Raw genomic sequence first — 18,240 nt, 5'->3', positions numbered from 1 at the left:
GCACACAGGCAGGGAGAGGAGCTGGGGAGAACCAAACACCATGGCCATCCTACGGGACCAGTTGCGGCATAGGGGTGCTCCTGCTCTCACCTGGAGGCTTGGAGCAACTGAAGGCAGTTCCCGGGGTTGACTTCTCTTTGTCCCCTTTGGCCTTGTGGAAATCCAGCCCCAGAAGTTACATTACCTTCGTTTTTGTAGACCACAGACACTTATAATTTTAAGTCCTTCACTTCAGAATGAAAAATAGCCTTTCTGTCACCGCAGCTGGAAAGCAGTCAGCACACAAGGATGAGATTTCCTGCCGTGCCTCTCCTCGTTGTTTGGGAGAGGGGATGGAGCTGCTCCCCACCAGCTCGTGGAATCACAAGGAGCAACATCAAGACTGGCTTCAGGGCTTAGCTCTGTCACAGCCAAGCTGAACATCCTCCATCCATCTATATTCAAACTGGTGTATTTCCTTCCAAACTTAGCACTTTGGACAAAATACAATAAATAGGTGAGGTTGATGGTTGGACTTAATGATCTGGAAGGCCTTTTCCAACCTACGTGACTCTAAACTTGCCTTGTTATTGCAGCTTGGCCCAGTTTAGTTGTAGTCTCTCAAGCATACCATGCAGACTGCCAGCAAAACCTGGACCTTGAGAATCGAACAAGTGCACACCCATCTGTCACCAGAGGGACATTCAAGAATCACCCAATGCTTGGGTCCTGCTGCTGGATGAGCTGGCATACACCACGATGGACTGGGAGTCCCAAAGCTGTGCAATGAGGGACCCAAATGAGCAAACACTGTGGTGATGTACAAACCATGAGCAAATACAGCTCATAAGCATGAGCTGTGGCACCACCTAAAGGCAAAGCACAGATTCCAGTAGACCTGGCAACCCAAAGCATCAAAAGCTATTAGATCATAGTTAGGATACAAATTTCACATCAGTATTTACTGAATGATTTATACACTGTGAGAGGAATCTAAATCAGCAAGAAAAAAAAAAAAAAAAAAAAAAAAAAAGCAGCTTCTTAAGATGCTCAGTTTAGTACTAAAGATGAATTTTGGTTTTCATTCCTGTAATCCCACTGGGAGATGCGCTGGAAGTAAAAAGGAGGAATGAGTTCCGTAGTCTCACCTCCATCGATCACTTTCAGAGATGATCCTCATAAAAGCTGCATGAATAATTCAGGTCTGTTTTCCGATGAGATCAGAGCCGAGGATGGAGGACTGGCTGTACACTGCTGAGGTCAATCTGTCTTGCACGTTACTTAAACGGGCACATATACTCATCCTATCCTGGCAAAGCCAGAGATAGAAAGATTTGAAAAGACACTCAGTAGCCTCAAGCTTTCAAGTCCATACAGCCACAGAGGCGAGGCGCTCAGAGATGTGCATTAATTTCAGTCAAGCTCTTCCACCGCGAACAGCCTGATAAAACCTTCTCAAATTTCCTGCTCCCATTTTTCACAGTTAAATTGATCTTATCCCATAGAGGTCTTAAAAAAATAAAACGAGAAAAAGAACACGGAGACAGCATGTTTCAGTGGCAGTCTCAAGCCTGAAGATCAATCCAACTCTCAGCTGTGCCACTCAAGTGCTGCATGGATGGGGTCTTGGTCAATCCGCTTCTGCATCTGCCTCAAGCCTGCCTCACCCACCCAGGCTGTGAATTCTTTGTGGCACGAACAGCTTATCGCTGTGAATCTGTGCTGATTCAGAGGAAAACAAAAACTGAAGACTGCTAAACTGGTACATATTGAATTTGAGCTTTTTCCTTGTTCTATTTATAAAAAATTCAATAACGGACTCTCTCTATAATTCATCTTGTGGTATTTTTCATGCTGCAGTTACACAACCCGGTAGCAGATGCATATCATCTCCTTTCTCCCTTTCTTCCTTCAGACTTTCAATGTTGTTCAGGGTCATAACTCCAAACCAGCACGAGAGCCCAAACCGTACAGCCCTTCCCAGAGATCAAGCTACCACTTCAGGCCAGCAGCCTTACCTGACCCTAGGGCCTACTCACAGCAAACAAGAATATCGTATGTTACAACAAAAGGTCAATTTTTTCATCCCAGCACAAGGTTAGAGTAATATCAAAAACGTTTCAGCTTTGTGCTGTCATTTCTGTATGGTATTTGCCTACTCGGTGACTCCAGGCCAACACAGGGCTCCACATTAATCAGCTGCTCTTAACGTGGTACTTGTTGGCTGGGCCATTTGTCACCTACCCGCTCTGAGGAACAAACAACATCACAGATTTTAAATGTTAACATTAAATTGGCATGGCAGCATACAAAAATCATGTTGGACACAGCGGTAGATTCATTTGGTTAAGTGTTAATTATTAATATTTGGTACCTGAATTAGTCTTCCTGTCATCCACGGATCTGTTAAACTCATGGCATTGAAATGCACCACAAACAGTGCTAGGCATACGCCTCACAAATGGTATTTCCCTTCTCTCTAGCAAAACACACCATTAAAATGACCAAATTTCTCAGAAATAATTCAACAGTACCAACAGCACCAACAGCATTTCACACAGAGAAGAGCAAAACCATCAACCTTAGCCAAGCCGACCAAAGCTGAAGGATCAGTGACTTATCGGGGACCACTTACAGCCACCTGCCCTTCCCCTCTCTGTCCCCACGGGGAAGGCTCTCAGCATGGGATGTGAGCACGTCAGGAGCTGGGGAGGCACAAACATGTCACTTACATGTCCCCGGCCTCCACTTACAAGACAGTTCCTTTAGGGACACGTTTCTGGCCATTAACTATTGATGGACTTCCCTCACGCTGCTCTAAGGATATCCAGCAGCAGGATCATCAACCTACAATTAAATAAATCACACACAGAGCATCACTACCGGTTCGTACCCGCAGGATGAGGACCAAGCCTCAGGACTCATACCCATAAAATAAGGCCTGGTACCCAGGAGGAAAGCAGAGGAAAACCAAGCACATTGTTCTCCCAGGGTTTGCTCCAGCAAAATGCAAAGTGTCCAACTGTGATGGAAATCGATGGGAATTCACAGCTTTCTAGGGCTGAATCTGTACGAGGGATGTACCTCACCTTCTGGGGGAAGGCTGCCTGCTGTACAGCACGAGGTTTATGTATGGAATATGTATGCATACATCCCAGAAAAGACAATGATGCCCCTAGCTACTTGCCTGCCTTGCAACACTGGAGGAATGTTTTATAGGCTTCCGACTTGCAAAGTCTGACCATCAAGACAAAACTGTAATTTCAGCACAGGATTGTTGGATTGTTTCAGCTTGGACTATATAGCTGGAAAGTAATTTCAGTCTCACTTTATGACATCCCTAACTGCTGCCCTGTAGACCTTTTTTGTTTTTACTTGAAAACTGGGCATGGTTCAGTGAAAAATGGGTACAACAGAGGCTTCTTAAATCACAAAAAATTAAAATAATTTTAGAGAAGTTATCCCTCAACTGGGAGGAAGTCAATTTCCTAGGTATTTCCATTCTTTATCCTGCTATCTTACAGATACATTAAAGTCCTAATAAAGACTAAATTGTAGGACAAAAAAAAAAAAGTGTATTTTTTCTTTCAAGAAAGGTTTCTGTGATTATTTTTTTTTGAGAATTTTGTGAATACCGCAGAATTGGAAGACTTAAATAGGAACTGTGTTTTGCTTTCAGGGGTTCCTGTCGCAGAAGCAATACTGCACAAAACCAGCAGCAGTTTCTTCCTCGACAGAGGCATTTGCCCATATAGGACCAGGACAACGCCACGTGATCGGTTTATGGCTGGAGCTGTGACACGGCAGCAAAGCATTCCTTGCAGTTCTCGCTTAACAAAATAGAGGTTTTATCAAATAAATCCCATTCTGCTGAACTGACAGAGACCTACTTTAGCACAATGCAACTACACAGGAACTCATATCGTCACAGAAGTGTGCAGGAAGCAGGGCTGGCACTCCTCTCCAGAGAAGGATTTTAAGCTGATTTCAGCATAAATATTCCTACAAGACCCACTCAAAACATGGTTGCCCAGGAAAATAATCAATTCTCCATCGAAGGCGACGCCTCCCAGCCCATCAGCGATGTGCCCTGACAAGCACACGGCTTAATTTAGAGACACAGGGGAGGGAGAGCATCGTGCATCACCCCGGGAGCAGCCAGGGCTGCTTCCCTCCTTTGTGCAGCTCCTTGCTTCTCCTCCAGGCTGCGAGCCGGGGCGTGATGCCCTCTCTGTTGTCTCGGCACAAAGCAGAGAGCTCGGCTGAAGCATTAATGATGTACACCTGCGGAAACATGGTGCGAGCACTCAAACAGGGCTCGGATCTTCACAGCCGCTGCTCTAACCCTCCCGGGTGACTTCACATCCGATCTGCAGCTCGACGTCCTCGACAGCAGTGTCGGAACTGACATGTAGGGATCTGCCTTTTTTTTTTTTTTTTTAGATAGGTGAGAAAACAGAAATAAAACGTCCTGGCTGCAAATCGCAACGTGGGACTTCAGCCGTGGAAAATAAATAACGCCTCGTGTGCTACCCAAACCACACAGGTCAGTGTGGAAACGTGTTTTCTACGAGAGGTTACAAAAACAAACATGAATCTCTTAAAAATTAATCGCTTACTATAAAAAGGGTAATTTTTCTTCATAGGATGATTGCATTTGGAGAACAGGACTAGAATCGCAGCAGAGAAGGATGAAAAGGACACAATTAATTTAAAGTTAATGCTGATTTCTGTGTTTTACCTATTGCATTACAAGTAATCTCTCCATAAATCTTTCCAGGAGGGGAGAAGGAATTATTTCTCCTGCTTTTCCTGCTTGTTTATTCAGCGATTTGGAGAGCACTCTGTGCAGAAGCCAAACTCGCACTCCCCCAGCAAAGCCATTTCCTGCTTTCACGCAGCAACCAGAAAGAAATGTCTCGAGCTGTGGGAAGCCACATCTGAAAGGGAAGATTGAGGGATATAACATTGCATCCTTACAGCAGCACTTCAAACTACTTAACTCATTTTTCTAACTGATTAGCGAGAAGTTCTCTGCATTGATTTAAATCACATTAAGTTTTTTTTTTTTTTTTCCTTTTTATGGCTTTTCCTGAGACGTAACGGAGTGTTTTCAACACTGCTGCAATAAATGAATAATGAAATGAATTCCCAGTCTTGCTGGCCAGCCTTCCCCTTCCACAGACTTTAGTCTGAATAATGAAAACCTCCACTCGGCAGGAACAGGACGTAGAACTGAAGGATCTGCACATCTTTTAATCTCTGCGCTCTTCTCAGGCAGCTGCTTTATTCTCCGAGGAACAACAGGGAAATACCATTTAATTAAAGACACTCACCCTCAGACATCACAACACCAAACATCCTCGTGTGTTCCTAACTAACCAGAGGCTGCTGAATGTTCAGATACGTAAATCTCTTAAGGGATGAGGAGAAGCCGTGAAGATCCTCCAATATCCAAGGTGAAATGCTCCCCACCAACACAGGTATCACCATTTGATGCACAGCGATCCCTATCAGCGCTGTATTTTGTTCTGAGATTCACCCTGCCAGATCAGGGACTGGTAGTTGCTGTTTAAGTATTTAATACCCATGACAAATACCTTTCCCCCGCCTTTAGTAGCAAGCTCTGAAGTTTTAATCCAGGAAACAACATCCTGTTAACTACATCCTTGGAAAGCAAGCCGGCTGCCTGCACTCGCCGCTACACAGCATCATGCGAGGGCTCCGAGGGAAAATAATCAATAATTCATTGGGAGCCAGAGCCGTACGTCTGAAATTGCTTTGCTGATTGCAGCTACCCCTTGAATCCTACCAGGCTTTCCCCAGCCATGTCTCCGCTCAGCCACACAGCCCATAAGCAGCAGCAGGAGATGAAACAGCGACCGGGAAGTGCGGAGGTGAATGTGTGGTACCTGTAATCCCCGAGGGACCGGCTGGAGATTTGGGAAAGCAGCTCCTTTCAGAAAAGAGGCAAGGACTACAAAGAGGATGGAGAAGAGGAGAGCCAGGGGGTCCTTTTGGCAACAGGGAAGAGGGGAGCAAAGAGCCCCTGTGCCCCACGGTGTGCCTGTCTCACCCAGTGGCTGTGCAGAGCTTTGCAAGGCCCCCACTAACCTCTTGTCCTCTGCTCTGGGCTACAAACAGCCAGGGAGCAATGGAGCAGTAATAAAACACTTGGTGGGCAACAGCTATCTCACCTTCTGGCTTGAGGCAGGTGTGGGACGGGTGCTGATGCTCCAGACGGGTCGGGCAGGCAGATTTCTCCTTGACTTGAGCTTTAGCTCGGCTGGGCAACACCACGGCACCCAACCTCTGCTGCCCAGCTCTAAAGGGGCAAGGCCCGGACTTCAGTGGTACCCAAAGGAGCTCGGATCCCTCACTCATCCTTCCCCTCCTTTAGCAAGGAAAACCTTCTCCCAGCACAACACTGGGCTCGTTTTTAATGAGGGCAGCGAACCGTTAACAAGCCCAATAAACGTACATTTCCGTGCTGGGAGCAGATCAAAACTCAAAAGCAGGAGCTGAGTGTAGCTGCTGCTACATTTCAGATACAATCTCATCTATATTTAGCCCTAGAAACAAGCTGCTTTTGTTTAGAAAAACCTTATCTCGTTCATTTGCACATAATTCTAGGGATCCTGTTTAATCTAAACCCAAGAAATTTGCCATGGGAAGTCCCAGATTTTCCCAATTTTTCCTTTTCATCCCAACAGAAGGGATGACCCCAATCCCCTCCCTGGAAGGCAAGAGGCTCCCAAACGCCCACTCAGCTCCTTAACCCAACCCCAGAGCTGTGGGATCGGAGCTGTAGGAAGCCTTAGTGAGGGAAAGGGATGAACGTAAATCCAGGAGAGCCCTACAATTACCCGGAGGGCTCTGGCAGAGATCCATACTTTCTCAACCCCAAATTTGCCCACTTCATGTGTGAAGTTTTTCAACAGCCTACCGTGCCAACTGCTCTTCGGTTTCTGGAGCTCAGGAGGGATGGTGCTGTCTTAATGCCACCACTGATGAAGGTTCTCGGGCCAAAATGTGCCTTAAAAGAAATCTCTGAGATCTCAGAACTGTGGTGGGAAATGGGAACCCATGGAAATAAAAACATTCAGTTTTTTCCACTGAGCCAACTCTCTGGTGCTACGGGGAGTATAACACACGATATCCACAGGCTGCTACTAAATTCAGATGGCTGCTTCAAAGCATTTAAGGAGCTAATGGGAAATGACATTTTATTTTTTACTTATCTAGAAAGCTTTTCCATCATAAAAATAGCATTTTTCATTTGTTTCTTACCGCAGAGGAACCCCAAGTTTTTTCTTAGACACTCCCACTTCCCCAAAGAAAACGCCAACTGCACTGAAATTCCAGTTGAAGCTCTGCCTTTTGCCACTGAGAAGTCAAAACTGGACAGCATAAGAAGTTTGTTAGGAAGCTAAATCCTTACAAAGTATCAGAGATGGATAAGGAAATGGTATCTATTGGTAACAGATGGCATCCAAAGCACTAGCAAATACAAAAACTCCCTATCAGCGCAAGGTCTTAAAACAAAGGAAGCACGTCCCTAACAGACAGAACTCATTTTGGTGTAAGAAAAACTCAAAAGCACCCAGCCTGTTACCTCTAAAGCTCCCAGTACCAAAGAGCATCTTTGATTTATATCTAACAAGCGGCTGCTTTGGCTGCTGGGTCAAGCAAAGCAAAAGGCAGAAGCAGAGGGAAGTGTCAGGCACCAGGCACGTGCAGGAATGCCTCTTCATTCACGTTTTTACTGCTTCCCATCAGTTCGTATTTCCCAGTTTCCCTCTGTGTCACAATGCATAATGGATGGCAGCAGCCCCAGTACGCACTGCGTAGGGCACACCATTTAGTCCAGGGAGCCCTATAATATCCACGTATTTGCCAGATGTGTGGGGTGCCTCGCTAATGGAGGGGTGAGCCATTCTGGGGTCTTTTTATTTTGTCTTCAAGTCTACGTGTGACCTGCCTGCGTCTGCTGACAGCTGCAGCGGTTGATGTAGTACCCATTCATATCAAAAGCAGCGCTGTCGCTGACTTCAGAGACGAGATCCTTTGGGCTCGAATGAGGGAGGCTGGAATAAAAAGCAGGAAAGCTCGACAGAAGAATTTGCCTGTTACTTCTGGTTCGTTTTCTCGCAAGTAAAACACCCCCGTGTCTCCCAGCAATTTCCCCGACTTGGTAGACAAAGCCAGCAGGTAGAGCGTGCTCTCCACATTGCCGAGGATGCTGACTGGTGGCTGTCAATTGGAGTTTTAAAAATAATAATAAATATGTAGAAGGCTGACAATAGGCAGGACTAGCTGTCAAGAAGGGATTAAGTTGAACTAAATACTATTACAGTAACAGAAGCCTCCCCTCCTTCCCAAAGACCCAAACTCCTTCAATGCTTTCAAGATCTTCCCAGTCTTGTATCTATTCATTGAGGTGACTTCCCTACACTTCAGGCTATAAAACTGTGCAAATATTTAACCAAACTGGTTTCCTTCTGACTTTTAAGAGCCATACGGTGGGTTCCTCTAGGTTTTATGGATAGAAAAGCACAAAAGCTGGTAGCCAGCAAGGGCTGCACTTCTTGTGCATATGCAGACGACTTCTGTGCGCAGCCGTACGCACACCCACGCACAGAGCAGCTCACACCAGCCTGAGCCAACCTCGCTTAAATTTTGCCCAGTCCTTCAAGCAACCAGCACCGAAACCAGCTAACAACAACCCACGAGGGCAGCAGCTTGGCCTGCTACCACCCATCAGTAACATTCAATTTCCTTCTCGGAGTCCGATCCAGCTCCCAGCGAGGTCAGCGGGCATCTCACCGCTCCCTTCGGCGGGAGCTGGCTCAGCCTCCAGTCATTTTCCCCTTGGATGGGCAGGGGATGCAAATGGTACAGAAGCAGCAGGTAGAGCTGATGGGAGGCAATAACACGGCCCCAGCCCTTTGGCTGGCCAAGAAATGTGTGCTGAATGTCAGTCCCATCCAGGTGCTGCAAGGACAGCAGCTGTGATGCTCCGCAGAGCGAGGTGCGGTTCGTGCCCGGGGAAAGGAGCCTCTCCACCAGAGGAAAAATAAACCGAGCTGAGAGCTAGATCTAAATCACCAACATTTAAACACCTACCGAGATTTCCAGCTTTCTGATGCTGACAGAGCGTTACCTAGAGACAGAACTGTAGTGCTGTTAAAAAGGGAAGCAGGGACGAGCAGGCAGCAGCGGGTGCCAAGCCGAAGGCTGCCCCCGGCCCCAGCAGGAGCCGCTTGCAGGGTGCCGGAGGTGAGGGTGCGTGCACAGAAACATCCTCACGCTGCCACCTCCTTCACTTCAGCTGCTCATGATTGAAACCCGGCCTCCATTTAGCTCAATCCACGGCCACCGGGGCGCCTACTGCAGATTGCAACGCACATGACAGCGCTGATCATGTCAACAGCCAGCTCTGAACCACGCCACTTTCATCTGCAGTTAACTTCTATCGGCACCGGCCTCCCTTGGGCTTTCCCTTTTTATCATTCAAAATATACTTTTTTCTCCCCCCCCTTTTTTTTTTATTATTTATTAAATAAAAGGGTAATTGCCTACTGCCAGTGACTGAGCTGCCAACCATCCATAACGCACAGCAGAGCACCCAGGGCTGTCAGCTCTTACCCTGTTTTTATTACAAATATTTTTACATCTAATCGTGGACACCCTCTAAAGCCTTCACCTAGATCCCTTCTCTGCCCAAATTCTACCATCGGTCTCAGGACTTTCACTAAGATTGAGTGAAGAGGCCTGTCCTAGGACACTTCGCAGGAAACTCCCAAAACAGCAGATACCGAAGGAAATTGTCTCCGTACTTTTTTGGTGCTAATGAATTTTGGGTGCCAAATTCCAGCAATGACTTCTGATTGACACCCCTTTCACCTAATGAACCCAGGGCAGCCAACCCAGCTGGGCACTGCCTTTGTCATGAAGCTACATCCTTTATTATCAAGCTGTCCCGTTCAGCAGGCAGCCTCTGCCCATCCCCAAAATGCCCCCTGCGGGATGCTGCAGCCCCACAGGCCCTTACCCAACCTGCCTGGGACTCGCTTGGGTGTGCAAAGCAAGTTAAGTGTAACCTCATTAAAAAAACCCTTGGTAAAGTTACAGTTCTCAGAGTATGAACCAGGACCTCAGAGCAGATTGCCATGGCATCCTGCAAAGAGATTCTTATTTTGGGAAACCAGGCCTGCGCTTTCTCAAGGATAAAGAAACATCTCCTGGCTTGCCTTACCTTAAAGAGTGTCTCGTTGGAATGAAGAGAGGACGCGAGTATTTATTTGAGGACTCTCAGTATTTATTTAAGATGAGTAATAGCTTTCACCAACTCTTCCTGAGAATATCAACAGTTACTGAATGACGTCTGTGCTAAAAGTGTATCCGTTGGTTACACGGGGCCTAAAAGGCTCACATCCAAAGCCCACAGCACAACCTAACTGCAGAAGATGAGCATATTCAAATGTGAGTCACCAAAGGAGGTGACAATGTCATTCACTCGAGTGCCATAACAAAAACCACATAGCCTGGTCGATACGTTCTTCAACAGAGTCAATTCTTAAAAGGCTGTGAAAATTGCATGGAAAACACACCCAACACTGCTTCACCTGCATTGCTTTAGTGCCTGGATCACCAGTAAAAATATACCCAGTTAGTGCAGACAAAAATGTAATTTTCAGTGCTTTAAAGACGGGGAGGCATCAGCTCATCCCCGTGTGCCATTAAACAGAAGCTGTACGAAGCCGTGGTGGTGCTGTGCACAAGGGAGCTACGTAGAAAAAAAAAAAAAGCTTAATTGGTGAAGCTGCACATCAGGGGAACAAAGGATGCAGAAATGCTGGTAGGCCTGCATCTTCCAACCCCAACAAGCCAGTATCCAGCCAAGCTCTGTGCTGGTATGCTGGGAGGTGACAAAAGGGAGCACAAACCTACCTGTAAGGCCTATTGGAGGCAGAGCTATCAGGTACTGCTCCATCGTTCCCCCTCGACTCTGAAGCACTGATCTCAAACAGACAAATGATGCCTCAAATCTTATCACAGCCACCACATTATATTTTTAAGACCTACGTGAGGCTGGTTTATATGTTAGCTCCAGTGGATATAACGGGAACTTACTGAAATAGATGATCAGAAATTAACTCGGTGCTCAGACATGTTGGATAAACGGGATCCCTGTGACTGAAAGGCCAGCAAGGGACAAAGCAATTCTTCTGAAACCCTTTCAGAGGTAAAGTCCCTGCCCCAGCACGCCAGCTGACTGCTCTGGGGTGGAGGTCAGGGAGAAGAGACTGTCAGCTACGTGAACCGATAAAACCTCGACCAACAAATGACCAAACCCTATTTCTACCTGGGAAATGAGTCGGCTATTTCTGCATGCACACACATATTTGTGCACCTCCATACATGCTGTAGCCATGGGGAAAAAGTGGTAATTCGTTCTCAATACCCGATAATTGCCTGCTTTTCCCTCCCTCTCCAAGCCCCAAATGAATCTCATTCCCAGCTGGCCTTCAGCGAGCTGAGATCTACGGACACCTTGCTCTCCTGATTCATCTGAGGCCGTAACGCCAAGACAGGGCTGATGCTGGCAAGGGTGATGTGACCCGAAAAACAGCATCTGCACGGAGAAAAGCAGAGGGAATCTCCGAGAAACCAGAGAAATGCAGCTCCACGCTGCGCATGTTAAGCAGAAAACACGGCGCCGGTGGGGTTAGGAGGGGGAAGGGGGTGGCTTTTTGTTCGCTGTAAGTGGTCATTGTGTTTGATTGATTACGCACCCAAAACATGAAAAGACAAACCATATGGTGCGCAGCCACCGCTCCACACCACCCAACCCAGGCGGCCGGCCCGAGCGAGGCGCCTTGCGACGAGGCGAGCCTTACAAAAGGCACCTCGCTCGCCACGGCCCCCCAAAACCCCCAAAACCCCGGCGATGCCCCCAGCTGAACGCAATTAGCACCAAACAAAGGCGGCGGCCGCAAAGTCAGCCCGGCCGCAGGGCCCAGCAGCCCGGAGAAAAGGCGAGCGAAGGGAACGCGGACTTACATCGCCTCTGACGGCTCCCGGATCAGGCTACCTGGCTGTGCCTGCTGCAGCGACTGCGAGCCTCCCATCCTCAGCGTGCCCTGGGCTCGAGGCTGGACGCGAGCAAGGCCGGCTCCCTCGGCAGTCCCTGCAGCGAGAAGCCCCGAGAGCTCCGGCTGTGCAGAGGCTGCGGTGCTGCAGTGCAGATGGGAACAGCTGCTTGCATCAGTGGCAGCCCGAGCAGGAACACTTCGGCAGCAGCCTCTCTTCTCTGAACCGTTGCCAGTTATTTTATTTATTTATTTATTTATATTTTTTTTTTTCCCCCCCGTCCAGATGAACGCTGTTTAGAAAATAAAATGAAATCCCGGCCGCTCTGACAGGCTGATCATCTGCTAAACATCAGCGGTCCCCGCGCGGCCACGCTGCAAAGCGCCTCCAGCCCGGGGCTGCCGGCTATTGAAACCGCCTTCGACAACGATAAAAAAAAAAAAAAAAAAAAGAAAAACAGAAGAAGAAAAGCAGACCCTCCCTTTAAGCACACATTGTCAGCTACTGTGGCTCCCTGAGGACCTCCAGGCAGGACCATTACATTGTGTTGACTCAGCTGATTTGAAATGCAAATGCACGTGTGGCCAGGACGCTGCGCATGCATTTCCCTTGGGTGAGAGGCGAGTTGGACAGATCGGGAGGGCTGCGGAGGGGATTAAGGAGCGGCGCGGCCGCTTTTTTCGTGGCAGCGAACGAGCTCATCCCTCTGGCAGAAATGGAACCGTCCATGAGGGACGGAGGGAGAATATCATGAGCAGCCAAGGTAAACAAGGCAATGTGGGAGCCTTCCCCACCCGCGCCGCTCCATCCGAGGAGATCGGGGCACTTAACTGTTTGGCTTCTGCAGGCACGGAGCCCCTCGGGGCAGGGGATGCTCAAAATCCGACACCGAGGGATCAGCCACCAGGATCTCCAAGCCTGAAAGGCACAAACCTGAGCAGCCCATGTGCCAAGCCCTGTGGATCAGCTGCCGTGGGGTGCCGGGATCTCCAATCCCTCAAGGAGCGAGCGCAGCCAGCCCCATCACCATCTACTGGGGGTTAAGCCCCGGGGACACGCATGGCCTGAAGCTGTGTGACAATTTTGGATCCGGGACGGGGCACAGAGGTCTGCAGGCTCAGATGTGTTTAACAGAGATGTTAAAATTTGCTAACTGTTAAGCACCGACCGCAGCATTTCTGTCGTGTTTCAGTGGAGGCCTCGCTAGGCTCATGCCTTCAATAGCTACCTGTATTTTTTGCCCTGCTTGCAAGAAGGGCGATCCAGCAGGGTTTGCTTCCTGCACAAAAACTGGGCTGCTGTGTGTGTAGGGCTCTGCCACGGGGTGCACCCACCACAAACCACTGGTGTGAGAAGCAGCAAAGGTGCTTGGTGAACACAAGGCACACAGTTCATTTCCAGAGAGTACCCAAACTTAAATGATTTTACCAATAGCATCAGAATAAATGCAGGAGAAGCTGGTGAGCCCACAATTCGTTTAGCCACACGCTTCCCAGCCAGTTACAGCTTGGAAGTTGTTTCATTTCAGGCATCCAGCATTTCGTGCTCACCACCCAGCTCCCCAGGGAAGGAGGCAGCTTCCCCGCCCCGCTCCGGGACCGAGCTCCGGCATTTCTGGCTTCCACTTCGGTGCCAGAGCCACTGGGGCCACCCCAAACCCCAGCCCGTGAGCTCCTCAGTATGAAAAGAAAACGCGTGTCCTCTGGCAGCAGCTTGGCAATGGTTAATCACTGCAGGAGAGCAGCCGAGTGCAGGAAGCACCAGCCCGCAGCCTACAATTATAGGGCTGCATTTGGGGCACCCATCGGGCTGAGGTCACCGAGCAGTTTTTGCACGTGGTGGCTGTGCTGAGCTACAGCCAGCCGGTCTCCTGCATGCCCTAAGAGCTCCCTGTTGGATTTTATTTATTACAGAGTAAAGGAAGACAATGAAAATAATAAAAATAAAAGCCTTTCCTTCGAAAGGCCACCACCACATTGAGAAAGGAAAGCCCTAGCAGCTTGCTGGAAGCCCAGAGGGGGAACGGAGGCACTGTTTGTCCTGCAGGGGAGAAAGGGGGAATATTGTGGTATGTTTTTAACAAGTGTAGAGAGTACATTCAAAATGCCTACATTGGCTGCCTCAAGTTTCAAGTGTGCATCTATTGCAAAAACCAAGCCCCCACACAAAGAGGCTGGGGTCGGACGTTATTCTGAGGCTGCTCTGGGCCACTCCAGGTTACAAAGGGGCCAGGATTTAACTCTTCTCTTGCAAAAATCTCCCCCAAAGCAGCTCGACTGCAGCAATGTGAGTGGGAGGATTGGTGAAATAACAACATGGGCTACAACTGCAGCGAGACCTTGGTGGAGGCACCATCAGCTCTAGTGTTGGTGATCCACTGAGTGGCCAAAGGAGCGCTACCTGGAGCCTTGGGAAAATATTTCAGCTTCAAAACGAAGGGCACAGCCCACTCCTTCCACCACAGGCACCTGCACGAGGAGATGTCACACGCTTAAAAGCGGTGGCGGCTCTGATCCGGTAGATTTAATGACAAGATCCAATGAGAGAAACTAAAATTAAAAAAAAATATCAACGTTTACATGCAAATTCCTAACGGTGAGTTCAGTTAACTATTGAGGTGGGCACACATTTTCCCAGTTGAACACTTCAGACCGGAATGGTCCTTCACAAAATGCTGTGCTGTAGCTGAGCCTCGGACTCGGCAGCGCCTGCTGGCTCAGGGCTGTGAGCACAAGAAGTCAGGCTCTAATTCCTGGCCAAGGAGACACGCGAAGCCAGACCGTGGCTTTCCTTCGGACCTGGCCGTGAGGTCTGTAACGTGATGGAGCTGCCAGGGGACCAGCGCTGGGCTGAGGTTTGGAGAGGATCCATCCTGTCGCTTGCTCCATCACCTAGAACCACGCGTTTCAGTACACCACCCAAGCTGCTGAGAGCATCACGGCACTCCTTTTGCTGGGCACACTTCGGAGAGGTGCAGTCGGCCGTGCAGGCAGGCACAGCACGGCCACAGCACCACCACGTCTGCAGAGCAGCAGCCCCGAGGAGCGGGGAGCTCCCCCTCTCCTGCCTGGCCCCAATCCATCCCCCGGGCCTGCCAACAGAAGCGCCAAGTCGGTACTAAATTTAGTGCTGGCTTTTAAAAATATCAAAACCGTGCTGATACCGGGAGTACATTTTGTAAGAACTTGCCTGGGACCTGGAAAAAAAAAAGGAATTGTGGCTCAAAAAACAGCCAACCCAAATGGTCACCGTGGCCTCAGAGGAGTTAAGGATGCTCCCCGCACCTCAGTCCGGGGTTGTTCTACACAACGGCCCCATAACCACTTCCTGTGATCCCAGTGCTGACAAATGGGTATCTCAGCATTCAGAGCCATCCTTTAAAAATTCTCATTTCCTCTTTCTGCTCGTTTCATCCATTTTATACCAAATGGATGCCTTATTGAGCCTCGATGCCTACCGGTTAGTTGTCGAGAATGACGCACCGACTCCCAAATATTTGGTCTTGCTACATTTCGTGTTTATACAGAAATTCAGACTCGGGTCAGCAGCACCCAATTTGAAATTTTTGGGCTTCCACCAAAAACCAGTGCTGGACAGGACTGCGATACGATTTATGATCAGCTACAATTTATGTTCTGTCTCCTCGGTCGTGGTTTCTCCGCACGTCCTGCTAGGCTCTTAGGCTAGCTATAAACATGGCCCCACACGCGCACACACATCAAAGAGCCCCCTGAAAGAAAGCCCTGCCTGCCACATTTATCCCCCTTGGGTAGGGGGGTGAATATCAAACCATTCCTCCTAATTGCAATGCGTTATTGAGGCACCGGGCAGGAGCGAGCACCGCGCAAAGCAAACACCCCAGTACCAAAAAGGAGCTCTGAGATCCTGCAGGCTGCTGCCAGAGCTCTGAGGAACAGCACTGTGCATTTAAAAAAAATAAAAATAAGGGTTAACATATCCTTTGTTAACATAAAAACGTTAACAAAGGGTAGATTGCTTTTTAAACAGGATGCTAAAAATCAAAATTGAGGTTTTGATCATATTACCTCCGAATCCCAAAGCCTTAAATGCAGCCTGGGAAGAAGGTTTTATCCCAAGGATTCCCTTATTGCAGGCTGTCTGGTGTCAAAGCCTTCATGAGTAGGGCATCCCCAACGCCAGGCTGATAAGAAACATCATCTTTACTGACAAAAACCAAGCTGCTCAAAAACCCAACGCCATTCTGTATGGGCAAAGCAGGGCCTGGGCTGGTGCTGCTCCTCGTGCTGCAGAGGAGGTGAAGCTGGCTGTTCCCAGCCATGTGGGCACTCGAGGTTTGCAGTTTGCCTTTCTAAAGGTGATACAGCAAGCACTTGCACAGGCTTTTAAAGGATTCAACATCTGTCATTAGAAGCTGCACAAAAATACACGGCTCTCGGCATGTTCTCCTAGGCTTCTCTACTCACCATGCATTTTTTCAGTCCAGGATTTCCTCTTTTGGGTTTATTCTTCTGGCCTCTCACTCCTGCAGCCAGATTTTTGCTCCTTAGTGCTCCCTCCCTCCCTGGACACCAAGCGGCCACCTGCCTCGAGGGCAGTCCCTTGAAGGCTTCCTCAGGCAAGGAGCTGCTGAGTTGCTGGGTGAGTGCCACGAGGATTGCTGCTCTTGGCTTTGTCTCTTTGCTTTCCGGGTTTATCCCCACGATGTGCCTGCAGATGTGCCACCAGGAAGCTCTGCACGACCACGCTGACCTTGCATGGACTTCTCCAGCCAGGTTGTTCCACCACCCAGCTCGCTGCCCGCGCTGCCCCTAACTCTGGTGCTGTCACCAAGTGCCACCAAGTCCTCCAGTGTGGCACCGAGGCACAGACCCCAGCCCTGACCCCTTCAGCCTCTCTCTCTCCATAGATATAATTCATGTTTTTCGCTGCTGTAGGGAACAGCCACCGTATTGTACATGTAAGTGAAATTAAAAATCTTCATTATTTTGATAAATGACATCCCAAACCCAGATCCTAAGCAAATGCTGCTTTCCAGGGAGCCGTGCACATTGCCCACGAGGAGCATTAACCCTTGCTGCTATCAAGGAGCTGGTGCCAACCAAACCTCTCTTTCTTCCCCTTACTTTCATGGGGAAGCTTTGTGCTACAGCTGAGAAAACAGCCAGGAAAAGCTACCTGAAATACACAATGAATTTATCCCGTTTTGGTTTACTGGCAAAAAAACACTGCAGTAAAATGTTAATGAAAACACGTGAAAATGCTCTGAGAAGCACACTGTCTGCTCCACCACTTCTCCAGGTTACCACCACTGCCCTGTTTGTGCTGATACCTGGGTATTTATGAAAACCCCACAGTATTGCAGAGAATTTTAAGCCTGAGCACACCGATGGGGTATTTCCCTCTGACAAGTCCAGGAAACAGCGGGTGACCGGTGACAACGCACTCCGAACAGACACTGCAGCTCATGGGAAACAAACACAGGAGTGTGTTTCAAAAAATATAAATAAAAAAGCAAGGAAATACCCCCAGACTCTCTCACACACTCCCTATTGATCACCGTTGAGTTGCTAAGGTCACCGCTTCATCTAAATTGCAAGTGAGCTCAGTGGCATTAGGAGTTATGAATCACCACGGTGGCTGCTTAGTTATTGAAATTTCCTGCGTGGGAAACCCAGGCACAGATAACAAAAGAGGCCCCTAAATGCCCCTATTCAGGATGCCCCCGGCCCCGCAGTCTTTCAGGGGCCAGCAGTAACGTGAGAACCAAAAGCAGCACGAGATTCCACGCACAGAAGCGTTTTATGAAATTAAGAAGCTGTGCAAACAGGGAAATTTGATTTTGGAGAGCGTGGAAACCTCCACGGCAGCCGTGTAGAGATGTCACCAAGGAACAAGGAGGGCTTTCCATCAGGCACATCTCCAAAGACCTCTGTTATGGCTCATAGACAGCCAAAAACCACGGAAATCTCTTTGCCCAGCCTTTGGCTTCTTGTTTGCTCCTGAGCTTTCCTGCTGAGGCACAGGTACCGAACCTTTGGGGTCCACTTGTACCACGTTACTGCTGTGTGAACTCACCGGGTCACCAACCAAACGTCAAACCTGAGATTTCCAAATTTCTGGCCCAGTCTTCGGACCGGGACCGCAAGCGTAACCGCACCAAAGGAAGGAGCTTGCTCTGCTGCT

General features: G+C 48.7%; 1 protein-coding gene across 4 annotated transcripts in view; it reads right to left on the bottom strand.

Moving 5' to 3' along the window:
• The window catches only part of TACC2 (transforming acidic coiled-coil containing protein 2), a 55,272-nt gene extending 42,778 nt beyond the window's left edge, over positions 1 to 12,494 (bottom strand). For all 4 annotated transcript variants that reach the window (XM_032190941.1, XM_032190942.1, XM_032190943.1 and 1 more), the window contains exon 1: positions 12,046 to 12,494. In XM_032190941.1, the coding sequence (XP_032046832.1) occupies positions 12,046 to 12,113 (68 nt within the window). In that variant the 5' untranslated portion in view covers positions 12,114 to 12,494. The remainder of the gene's footprint in view (positions 1 to 12,045) is intronic.
• Between the last annotated feature and the right edge of the window lie 5,746 nt (positions 12,495 to 18,240).

The sequence above is a fragment of the Aythya fuligula genome, chromosome 7 (assembly GCF_009819795.1).
Source record: "Aythya fuligula isolate bAytFul2 chromosome 7, bAytFul2.pri, whole genome shotgun sequence".
Lineage (NCBI taxonomy): Eukaryota > Metazoa > Chordata > Aves > Anseriformes > Anatidae > Aythya > Aythya fuligula.
This window is presented reverse-complemented; position numbering and strand designations above follow the sequence as displayed.